The sequence below is a fragment of the Pelodiscus sinensis genome, chromosome 2, assembly GCF_049634645.1.
Source record: "Pelodiscus sinensis isolate JC-2024 chromosome 2, ASM4963464v1, whole genome shotgun sequence".
NCBI classification, from domain to species: domain Eukaryota; kingdom Metazoa; phylum Chordata; order Testudines; family Trionychidae; genus Pelodiscus; species Pelodiscus sinensis.
In genome coordinates this window covers 169,663,214-169,675,743 of record NC_134712.1, presented here as the reverse complement: position 1 = coordinate 169,675,743, position 12,530 = coordinate 169,663,214, and the positions used below count along the sequence as shown (strand labels likewise).

Sequence of the window (12,530 nt, the reverse complement as noted above, 5' to 3'; positions counted from 1 at the left end):
GAGCTGTGACCGAGCAGTCCAGGTTTGTGCTGGTCCGGGACACTGCACCTCTGCATTTTAAATGTAATAAGAACCTGACAGCCGGCTCCTGGTGCTATCCCCATTGTGGCTCTGCAGAGTGGTCCTTATTGACTAATCGTGTAGTCAATAAAAAATGTACAAATTGCATCAACTACACAATTAGCCAGAACCACAATTTAATATCCTTAATTCTGAGGTTTTTCTAATGAACTAGAGGTGTAACATTCAAAGTAGTTGAATGAGATTTCATAAAATGAGATGGTGTCCTAATGTAGAGAGAAGCCAAAAGGCAGAACAAATTTCTCCTCAACTTTCCTTTTATACAGGATTGTATCTTATACTGTAAAGTGAGCAACTTTCTGACTAAACTCAAATTTTGACTACAGCTTCAGATTTGTTGATTAGCGTTCCCCTGTTTGTTGTAAAATGAGAGAATTTGAGTAACTTATCCTTGTCTTATAAGCAGAGAGAGTACAAGAATGTCTGGTAGAAGCTCATTACAGTATTTGCAAGCACAGTAGCTACTAAAACTGCTGCATGCACCATAAACTTGAAAATAAAACCTGTCTCAGTACTACTGTCACAGCTTTAGCCTATCATTAAGACTTGCCTTGCCTGCCAGATTTAAATTTGAATTCTTTGCTGCTAATCCAGTCACTATATAGGACCACTGTAGGATCAGTTCACCGGTGTGTAGTTTGTGCGGCTTGTCTACATGGTGGGACAATGTGACCTAAAGGGTGCTGAAGTGTTGAACATAAATTTGGTACACACAAATCCTGCAGGTGCACACTAAAGATTTCTTAGCATGCTCTATCTAACTCAGTGCTCTTTCAACAGTAGTACTTTAATGCACCCTCGGAAACCTTTAGTGCTCACTGCTAGGGTCTATACCAGGGCTAGTCAATTCTTTGTGGTCAAGGTATAGAAAATAATTTTGAAAAGATTATAAAGTCAGAGTCAATTCAGAATTGTTTGGCACTCTGAATTTAGCCTGTTGACTGCTCCATTGTGTACTGATCAACAGTGCACAATATGCAGGTATGTTTTAAAAGTCATAGCTCCAAAAGTACATTGCTGCTCTGTGAAGGCAAGCCCTAACATTAGCTTAAGATAATGAACTCTGGCTACTCCACTCAAGTTAACCTAAGTTGCTGTGAAGATAAGCCCATTTTCTATTGCAGTTCATAATTGAAATAAGCAATAATGGGAGCTTTTGTTATAATAATTGTCATTCATTTACTTGCAGTATTCTAGGATTTTTTATCAAGACACTGTTATGATGAGATTTTTCTAGGATGGCTTTGTAAGCCAATCAGCATCTTACTATAAAGAGCGATGCAACTGGTTCCTCCTCCCTTAGAGAAAATATGTCACCAGTGGTTTGTATCTTGTCATCTTTGGGTTAGGAGCAAATTTCTGTCATCATCCGTGCTTCAATCCCTTCTTGAGTAGCACAGTGAACTGAGAGTTGAAGCAAGCCACAAACCTAACACATACTTGTTTTCTCTTTACATATCCGTGAATGTTGTAGTAGTTCTGAACTGGCTGGTTTTAATGGTTTTGCTGTTGTAAATACAAGGTCTTTATAAACTATTATAGTGGCTGTTGTACCTCGAACCTTGCTTCTATGGAGCTGTAAATAGGCAGATTTTTTTATGAGTTTGCAACTTTATTTGGATTGCCTTGGCAATTGCTTCTACAAATGTTAGCCATGCCAGCATTATAGTCACTTAAAAAGAAATTTAAAAATAATTCCCATGCAAACCATGTGCATTTGGAACTCCACTCTAATTATTTAGAACCACAGGCGTTAAGCCAAAGTAACAGTCGTTTGGTATAATAAAATCATTGCACGAAACTTCCAGTTCCACTAATATTCTACTTCCAGTTTTAAATAGATAGCCTGTTGATAGCTTAACATGGCAATGTCTTATTTGTGTATCATATGATGAGGCCATAAAAGGGGCAGAAACAGTAGCTAAGTGCATTCAACACCTATAACAGTTTTAGGATTTGACTTGAAAAGTAGATGCTTTTAAACGTAACAGTGAAAGTCTCATTTTGTAGTGTAAAATAGTTATCTGTTTCTGCATAGCATATGATTGACGCTAGGAAAGGTTTTTTTACATACCAAATTTTAAGTGCATTTAAAATGAGATTATAAAAGGTGTATATACTATGTATGATACTTCTAATTGTACTCACTAATACTTCTACCTTTTTTCTAGGTGAATCTGGACTGGGAAAATCAACATTAATCAACTCATTATTTTTAACAGACTTGTATTCCCCAGACTATCCAGGTCCTTCACATAGAATTAAAAAGACTGTACAGGTATGTGCAAAAAAACTACCTTGTTTTTTGTGTTGTAATTTGCTAATTGATAACAGTAGAAGATAGTGTTTTCAAGTTAATGTCCAGGAGAAAACTAGCTTGTACAGTATGCTTGTTGTATTTTTATCTATTTTAACCTGCATTTATCAATAAGCTCTTCTATTGTGTGATTGCCACTGTTGCCTGTGATGTAGTCAAATCCCTCTACTGTCCTACAGGTGGTCACCAAATGCTCTGTAGGTCCCTGACCCTTCAGTCATTCCAGTTACTGTTCAGAAGCAAGAATCTCTGTAGAAGTGAGGTTGTTACTTTGTAAATGTGCATGGCTTTTTAAATACAAATTCACAAATGCTTAGGTTCATATTGAACATTGCAGAGTAATAAAAACGTCTTAAATACCTTTCCTGTTTTTCATTTGCCTTTTTAAAAAGTCTGGTCTTCTGACCTCTCCTCACTCCAGTTTTCAAGCCATCCAACCCAGTCCATATCTCCTCTTTGTGCCACCCCGTGCAGTTGTTTTAAGATGATAATCTTGGACAAATTGAAATTGCAGTCACACTTACAAAACTATTCAAGAGGCTATATTCCTCCTTGTTATCATTACACCAAAATGGTAGAATGCTGTAGAATTTAGGTAGCATGATACCTCTTTACATTATTGTTAAAGACTTTGCGAACTGACCAAAGCAGGGCAGTATGAGATGTGTTTTGTTTGTTTGTTTTTTAAAGGGGAACTGAACACTTCCTCAAATGCACTGCATTGAAATAAGTTATACAATGCTTGACGTTAATCATGGGTAGCTAACTGAACATGAGCTCCCATTGCAAAACTGCACCGAAGAAGGCAAACCTAATCCTTGAATGTTCAAGCAGGATGAGTAGAAAAAGGGTATTGCCTCAGGACACTGCATTAGTGAAACAGTTATTGGACTACAGTGTCCAGGTCTGGAGTTCCATATTTCAAAAAAGGATGCCAATAACATTAGAAAGGGTTACAATCTTTTTTTAAAAAACATCAGGGTCTGGGAAACATACATGTATATGAGACGGATGTCGGGTTTTTTTTTCCCCAAGAGAAGGTTACAGTGACTTGGTTACCGTGTACAAATTCATACATGGTGTAGAGACTTTAGTATGTGGCTCTTGAAAGCAAGCAGAACAAAATACAATGAACTCATGTGGGTAGTAGCTGAAGGTAGATAAATTCAGAATAAGAATAACTTGCAAATTTTTAACAGTGAGGGTAATTAACTATTGGAGCAAGTCAGGATGGATTCTCAATCACTTCAAGTCTTTATCTGGATTGGATATCATTCTAAAAAATGGGCAAAACAGAATTTATGGGCTCATCCAGAAAATACTGGATGAGGTTCATTTGGCCTCTCATGCAGGTCAGACTAGATGATCAAAATGGTCTCTTTGGGCCCTAAAATCTGTTACTTTTACATCTGAAAACGATGCTTCTTACTCTACCATAAGAATTCAGTGAAATCAAGTGTATTGTGATTGAAGAGGATTCTAACCTGATGTACATTCATACAAGTTGAAACACCAACTGACACTGGACAGCCATATGGCTTGAAAGTAGTCAGTCTTCCTCACCACACCAGCACATTTGTTTAACTTTGTCCAGTCTCTGTTCAGGTGCTTAAATTAGAAGGTTTCATAAGTATCCTAAATTCTATAGTAATTGTATGAAGGGCATTCATCCCTCCAGGAACTGTTGCTATCTTTAACTGGCAATCTGCCTTTTCATGTACCATTATCTCATAGTGGCTGAAAATCAACAAGTATTATCTTTTTCAGTGGAAAGCCTGTCTGTTTTTTCATGAATTACACAGAATTAATTTCTGGTAGGAGAATTCAGAAGAAGCCATAAAGTAAATGATCTTGTGTGAAATAAGTCCTGCGGCACCTTATAGAATAACAGATACATCGGAGCATGAGCTTTCGTGGGCAAAGACCCACTTTCTCAGATGCATGTAGTGGAAATTCCAGAGGTATATTTATACCTGTGTCTGGAATTTGCACTACATGCTTCTGACGAAGTGGTCTTTACCCACGAAAGCTTATGCTCCAATATATCTGTTAGTCTATAAGGTACCTCAGGACTTCTCGTTGTTCTTGCAGATTCAGACAAACACGGCTACCCCCTCTGATACTTGTGTAAAATAGGGACTATAGATATTGTCTAATTTAATAACTGTGTAACCTTACAAAATCTTAGCAGTTACACAGTTATTCAATGGTCCCCAGAGGCTGGGCCATAAGCTAGTATGCTCCTAACCCCACTCCGGGGAAGCCCCTTGCCATCCCGCGCTGTTGCCTCTGTATCTGAAGCAGCAGCATAGAGGGACAGAGGAGGCAGCTCTGTGAAGCTGGTGCACATGAGGAGCTGGCTTTTAAGCTAGCTCCCCCGAAGCACCAGCTCCCACCTGTGACCCCCATCTCCACTACTTCTGTAGGAGGCAGCAAAGGGGGGCAGGTGGCTCTGCATGAGCCGGAACACATGGAGAGCCAGCATAAAAGCTGGCTCCCTGCATGTACCGGCTCCCGCATGCCCTCCTCCCTTCTCTGTGCTGCTGCTTCTCCATCAGAGGCAGCAACGCCTGGAGTGGGGGCAGGCAGTCCCACAGGAGCCAGTGCTTGTGGGGAGCCAGTTTAAAAGCTGACTCCCCATGGGCACAGACTACTCCCTCCCCCCATAGCTGCCTCTGATACAGAGGCAGCGGGGGCGGGAGGGTTGCATATAGTGGTTAGGATTAACCAATAAACCCAGGTTTATCAGTTAATCATTTCACGACTATGTGCTAACACGCCTAATGTGAAATAAATATATATATATATTTTATCAGTTAACTATTGTAAATGGTGTGTGATATGTAGAAATGCTTGATCCAGTAGTAATATAGTAGACTTTCATTAGTAGCAATATATTTATTGCTCCTATGTGGCTGTTGCTATTTTGGGGAGTGTCCTCAATTCACAGTAGGGGAAATGTTGTAAATGGCATTTGCTCTTAAAAAATGCTGCAGCAAACTAGAATCTGCTGTAAGTGAGACTGAGACGTTTTATTCAGTTTTGTAAGATCTAGTGTAATGTAAAATAGACCAATCTGACCTGCTTAACTAAAGTGCGTGGGAAAATGGCCATTTGGAATGGATTTCTTAAAAGTTTTAAATTCCAGGACATGAACTAATTTGTTTTCCATTAATCTCTTGGGAATACATGTAAAACCAGATGATAGGATACAGTTGGAGTCTAGCTGTGAATGACACTAGTTTACAGTTGTTTTCTGGATCTGTTCCAGATGTTGCTGCATTCTGAGATTTTGACCATGTATGGACAAACGTGTTCACTTAGTTCACAGAAGAAAAATAACTTAAACAGGATGAATGGCACAGGTTCTTAATATTGCTCTTAATTGACACTAACAAAAGTAACATTTGGTGTGCTGTAGAGGGCAAAGTTTTGACTATCTCACCATCAGGAAAACCACCATAAAATTTCTTGGCATATTGAAAGTCTAAAAAGCTAATTGCCATGGAGAAGCTTTCACTCTAAGTTAGTTGAAACCTATTAAAAACATGAACAGCCATACTGGGTCAGACCAAAGGTCCATCTAGCCCAGTATCTTGTCTTCCAGCAGTGGCCAATGCCAGATGCCCCAGGGGAATGAACAGAACAGGGAATCATCACGTGATCCCTCTCCTGTCATCCTTTTCCAGCTTCTGACAAACAGAGGCTGGGGACACCATTCCTACCCATTCTTGCTAATAGCCAGGGCTCGACAATTAAGGTAATCTACTCACCACAGACGAGTAAATTATAGCCCAGCACGGCGTCGCAGCACAATCAGTGCATGTGCAGCGCCCTGAACCACGTGGCTGGCTAGCGGGGCTCGCCATGGCTCAACAAGCCCTGCTAATAGCCATTGATGGACCCAACCACCATGAATTTATCTAGTTCTTTTTTGAACCCTGTTAAAGTCCTGATCTTCACAACCTCCTCTGGCAAAGAGTTATACAGGTTGACTGTGCGCTGCATGAAGAAAAGCTTTCTTTTGTTAGAAACCTGCTACTTATTAACATAAGAACGAGCAGTTATAAAGTTAAATTATGGGAACAAGTAAATAACTCTTCCTTATTACTTTTTCCACACCTGTCATGATTTTATAGACCTTTATCATACCCTCCCCCCCAGTCTCTTCTTTTCTAAGATGAAATGTTCCAGTCTTTTTAATCTCCCTTCATATGGGACATGTTCCAAACCCCTAATCATTTTTGTTGCCCTTCTCCGAACCTTTTCCAGTGCCAAGATATCTTTTTTGAGATGAGGCAACCACCTCTACATGCAGTATTCAAGATGTGGGCATTCCATGAATATATATAGTCAATAAGATATTCTCCATCTTATTCTCTATTCCTTTAACGATTCCTAACATTCTATTTGCTTTTTTTTTTTTTGACTGCTGGTGTGCATTGAGTGGATGTTTTCAGAGAACTATCCACAATGATGCCAAGACATCTCTCTTGAGTAGCTATAGCTAAATTAGATCCCATCATATTGGGGATTGGAAAAAATAATTTGCAATTATCAACATTAAATTTCATTTGCCATTTTGAGCCCAATCACTTAGTTTTGTGAGATCATCTTGAAGCTCTTCACAGTTTGCCTTGGTCTTAACTATCTTGAGCAGTTTGATATCATCTTCAAATTTTGCCACCTCACTATAAACCCCTATCTCCAGATCACTTATAGGTTGAATAGGACTGATCCCAGTATGGACCCTTAGGGGATGCCACTAGTTACCTCTCTCCATTCTGAAAACTTCCAGTTTATTCCTACCCTTCGTTTCCTGTCTTTTAACCAGTTATTAATCCATGAGAGGACCTTCCATCTTATCTCATGACAACTTACTTTACTTAAGAGCCCTTGGTGAGGGACCTTGTTAAGGGCTTTCTAGAAATCTAGGTATACTATATCCACTGGATTCCCCCTTGTCCACATGTTCGTTGACCCCCCTCAAAGAACTCTAGTAGATCAGTAAGGCATGATTTCCCTTTACAGAAACTGTTGAAAGGTCACTGAGGTTTACATAGCTAAATAAATCCTCGAGCAGAATCCTGCTAACCATGCTACTCTGAGATAGGGAACATCACACTTTTGAAAATGCTAGGCATATTATATGTATTCCTTCAGTTACCACCTTAAGAGTGGAAGAGGATTGAACAATGTTTCCATGTTCATGTTGTGTGATTGATACTCAAGAAAAGTGGTCATGAGGACTTGAGCCTCTCATCATCTATCACCAAAGGAAATAGCGAAGAAAAACCATCGGCATAGACTACTGCAATAGATAGAAACAAAGACTAAAATTGGGGTTGGCAACCTCTGTGTCTCTGCCCTTTAGGGTAATCTGCTGGTGGGCCATGAGATGTTTTGCTGACTTTGACCGTCCTCAGACACGGCCTCACACAGTTCCCAGTGCTTGTGATTTGCCGTTCCCCGCCAATTGAAGCTGTGGGAAGTGATAGCCAATGCATCCCTGGAGCCTGTGCCTGTTCCCACAGCTTCCATTGACTGGGAACAGCATACTGCGGCCACTGGGGAGCTGCCAGAGGAGCATGGGCCTGCAGACAGTCAAGGCAAGAAAAATGTGTCTCAGCCTATCAGTGGTTTACCCTGCTGGGTAGAGAGCCAAAGGTTGCTGAAACCTGACAAAGACAAAAATCGTGTTTCTTTGGGCTTTGTCTAATCTAGGGATGTTAGATAGCATGTAGTTGAATAGTTGTGTGACGGCATCAAATTTTAGTGGTTACACAACTATTCGATAGCCCTTAGGGGAGGGGCCAGCAGCCAATATGCTCCCAGCTCGACTTCCAGGGAACCACCTGCCACCCTGCACTACTGCCTTGCTATGAGAGGCAGCAGCATGCAGTGGCAGGTGGGAGCTGATTTGTAAGGTGAGCCAGTTTAAAAACCAGCTCCCTGCACAGACCCACTCCTGCCTGCTGCCCCGTGTTGCTGCCTCTGATACAGAGGCAACAGTGGTGTGTGGCAGCAGCCCATGTCTGTGGGGAGCCTAAGCTCTCTGCAAACAGAGGCTGGCCCAAGGTCACCATAGACAGAGGCTGCTTCATGAGATGCAGGGAAGCCTGTCTGTAGGGAGCTCGGAACCCTGTGTACAGGGACTGTTTCTGTGGCGCAGCCTCCTCTGACATTTCTCCTCCCTCCCCCCCACTCCCATGCCTCTGCCTCTGATAGAGCCGGGGTGGGGGAGGGCGGCAGGGAGCTCAACGGAGCTGGTTTTTGGGGAGCCAGCGCTCCCCCTGAACACTAGCTGCACCTCAGCCCTTGCTGTCTCTTGATACAGAGAGAAGTGGGGGGAAAGGGGAATGCATGTAGTCAACAGGATTAATTGACGATCCTAGGTTTATCGGTTAACCGTGTTGTCATCTACACATTGACATCTCTATTCTAATTCTAGTAAGCCTTTATGAAAAAGGGGTCCACAATTTACCTTCAGATTTAATGCATAGTTGGTGACTAGTACAGATAACCTCATCGTGAGATAAGGATCTTTGCCTATATAACCCAAACCTGATTGGATGATATTGTAGAACAGATTTTGGCAAACTAGGTCCAGCTGGGTTTTTAAAAAGCTGTATGTGGTGTTTCTGCCCAAGAAACCAATACTTAATGTTGGCAATCGTGCTAAGTACTTTTAAGAATCAATATATGTTTTTAGGGAAAGGACAGAGGAGCAGCTGCTTTGATTTTAAAACTGAAAAATAAAATTCTAAACATTATAGTGGATGATTTCCTGTTCTGGAACTGATCTTTACCAAACAATCATCGAGTTAAACAAATATATTTTAAACAATGTATAGAAATAGTAGGTATCATAGGATTTTATTAACTTTTAAAAACGGATAGTCACTTCCTTTGAAGAGAGTGAACTAGTAATTAATATGATGACCCACATATATGGATGTAAGAATATGTATACAGAATTAAAATACAGGACTATGTAGCACTTTAAAGACTAACAAGATGGTTTATTAGATGATGAGCTTTCATGGGCCAGACCCACTTCCTCAGATCAAATAGTGGAAGAAAATAGTCAAAACCATATATACCAAAGGATACAATTAAAAAAAAATGAACATGTATGAAAAGGACAAATCACATTTCAGAACATTTCTATCACTATACAGAATTACTACATCTTGTTGCATAATCTGTGCAAGCGTTGGATTTTTTGTTAACTTTCTATCAGTATTGATCATTTCATTTTTCTAATTGAGTTCTAAAACTGCTAACCAGTGAAAATATTAGAAATTGCTAGCAGTCAATGAAAACATTAAGCACCTCTCCATGTACTTTGCAAATACAGGCAGTCCCCGGGTTACATGGATCAGACTTACATCAGATCCCTACTTACAAACGGGGTGAGGAAACCCCGCACTAGCTGCTTCCCCCCAGCAGACCATGGAGATGTGAAGCTAGCGCCTCCCCCCCCCCCCCCAGCAGACCAGGGAGACGCAGAGCGGCTTTTCTCAGCAGACACCTCAGCTTGAGAATAAAGGACTGAGGGAAGTGAGGTGTGGGAGAATAAAACTGAGCTCTGGAGAAATGTTTGGCTCGAGTTTCCCCTACAATATGTACCAGTTCCGACTTACATACAAATTCAACTTAAGAACAAACCTACAGTCCCTATCTTGTACGTAACCCGGGGACTGCCTGTAGATTTTCTAACATTAACAGTATCCAGTTTTCCTCATGGTCTTAAAGCTTAAATAAAAAGTCAGATGATACAGGCAGAATGGGCCATCGCAGCTCAAAATGAAAGCTGCAAAGTTCCTCAACTATTTTATTGTTGGTATATAATTTATATTGTCTGTTTAGGCTGCTGGGTTTTTTTTGCATTGGAACAAATGACTTAAAATCAGTATTGTATTACAGCTGTTATATGAGAATTTAAATCTTTTGAATCTTGTAGGTTGAACAGTCAAAAGTCTTAATCAAAGAAGGTGGTGTTCAGTTACTACTCACAATAGTTGACACACCAGGATTTGGAGATGCAGTGGATAATAGCAATTGGTAAGAGCTAACTTTATGATCTCCCAAAATAAATTTGAATAGAATTGTCCTTGTGGTGATCAGTAGGAATGTAAACGAGTAATCAAGTATACAACTAACTGATAAGCCTGGGCAACTCATTTATCGGTTAATCGTATCAACTCCCCCCCCCCCCCCCCCCCCCACTGCCTCTGATACAGAGGCAACAAGCAGGAGGGAAGCAGGAGCCAGTGCTGGGGGGAAGACAGCTTAAAAGCCAGTTCTCCCCACACTAGGCAGCAGTAGAGAGGCTGGGAAGGGAGCACTGTGGAGCCGGTGTTGAGGAGAAGAGGGTAGGGAAGGCAGCTGTGAAGCCGCCCACTGCTCCTGTCCCTGGGGGAGGGGGGTCCGAGCTCTCTGTGAACAGAGGGTGCTTCATGGCATAAGCTCCTGTCCGCAGGTGGTCCCAGCTCCCCATGGGCCAGCCCAGATTGCTTTGGACAGAGGCTACTTCACGGCAGCCTCACCCCGCTCCTCTAGCAGCCTCTGTCCATGAGGAGCTTGGATCCCTATGATGAGGAGCTAGGGCCACCCCACACTGCTACCTTGGTATCAGAGGCAGCAGTGTGGGGTGGCAGCAGTTGGTCTGTGTGGGGAGCAGGTTTTTAAACTGGCTCCCCTTACAGACCGGCTCTGCTTGGCATCCTACGCTCTTGCCCCTGATAGCAGCAGGGGGCTCCCAGGAATGGGGTCAGAGCGCACTGGCTGGTGGCTCAGCCCCTGGTGACTATAGAATAGTCAAGTAACCAATCAGAATAGTTGAGTAACCGCATTAATTCTATTACCTGCTAGCTAACTGATCACTAGGGATGTAAATATCAATATTCATTTTAAATATGCTTTTTTTTCTTTTCAATCATAAGGTTTGCTTTTTAAGCTTTGCGTATATTTTGTATTGGTAGTAATTCCCTATAGGCCAGTAATCTTATTTTAAAAGTTGGGCTGTCTATTGCCATTTTAATTTGGTTTAAATGCTTTTAGCTTCTCTAAATAGCTCTAATGTGAACAGAAATTTCAGCCTTTTGTGCATTATTAATGCTCCCAGTAATCTGAAACTAACTTATTTCTATGATGGTACGTGATTGATAATTCTTTGACATCCTATAAAGCAGGGCTACTCAACTTTGAAAACTCCAGGAGCCACAATGATACCCATAGCACGTGCCAACGGACGCAACTTAAGCACAGTTGCAAATACAGCCGGTCCCCAAGTTACGAATGGGTTAAGGACCAAAAACTTGGCCATAACTTGAAATGTTGGTAAGTCGGACCCCATTGAGTTACGACTGCGCTGTTCATAAGCACGGGTCGCGTTCGTAACTCGGGGACTGACTTTACAACCGTTTAATGCAGTAGTTCCCAAACTTTTCAGCATCATGCCCCCTTTTTGATTTTTGAGAAACCCTCATGCTTCCTCCCTCCCCCAGCAACAAAACTTGTTGAGCAAAAAAAAAAGGAACTGACAGGCAAAAAACAAAAATAGCAAGGGGATTGACCCTGGGCGGGGAGGAGGAGGAGAGTGTCGCCTTGCGGCGCCCCTCTTCTCCCCCCCCCGAATTCCTTCACCACCCCCACCCCCCAGTTTGGGAACCCATGGCTTAATGGGAGGTTTGGTCGTAAGTGCAAACGGTCATCAATCAACCTTTTGTAACTTTGGGACTGGCTGTATATGCAAATAGCTTCTTTCACACTGATAGGCATGAATACAAAGATTAAGGCAAGACTACACAACACGCAGGTCCCATTTAAGTCAGTTGTGCTAGTATTAATATAATGCAATATTTACCTGATTTCCACTCATGTGACAGCAATTTTAATGAGCAATGACAGTTCAGCAATTTAACTACTAAAACACACATCAACAGAAGACCATTATATTGATTGCTGCCCCAGCATAGACCTTTCTCACCCTTGTCTAGCTGCCTGGCTCCGCCACTGCTTTGCCACTTGCCTCTTACTGCCCCCAGCAGCTCCTGTGCATGCACTGACATGGCCTGGCTCAGGAAGGCGCTGCCACTGTGGCAGACACAGCAGGCGTGCTTTGCCA

At 41.8% G+C, this 12,530-nt stretch overlaps 1 protein-coding gene across 3 annotated transcripts in view; it reads left to right on the top strand.

The window, feature by feature from the left end:
- The window catches only part of SEPTIN7 (septin 7), a 122,762-nt gene that overhangs the window by 59,809 nt on the left and 50,423 nt on the right, over window positions 1-12,530 (top strand). For all 3 annotated transcript variants that reach the window (XM_075921751.1, XM_075921749.1, XM_075921750.1), the window contains 2 exons: window positions 2,253-2,359; window positions 10,365-10,465. In XM_075921751.1, the coding sequence (XP_075777866.1) occupies window positions 2,253-2,359; window positions 10,365-10,465 (208 nt within the window). The remainder of the gene's footprint in view (window positions 1-2,252; window positions 2,360-10,364; window positions 10,466-12,530) is intronic.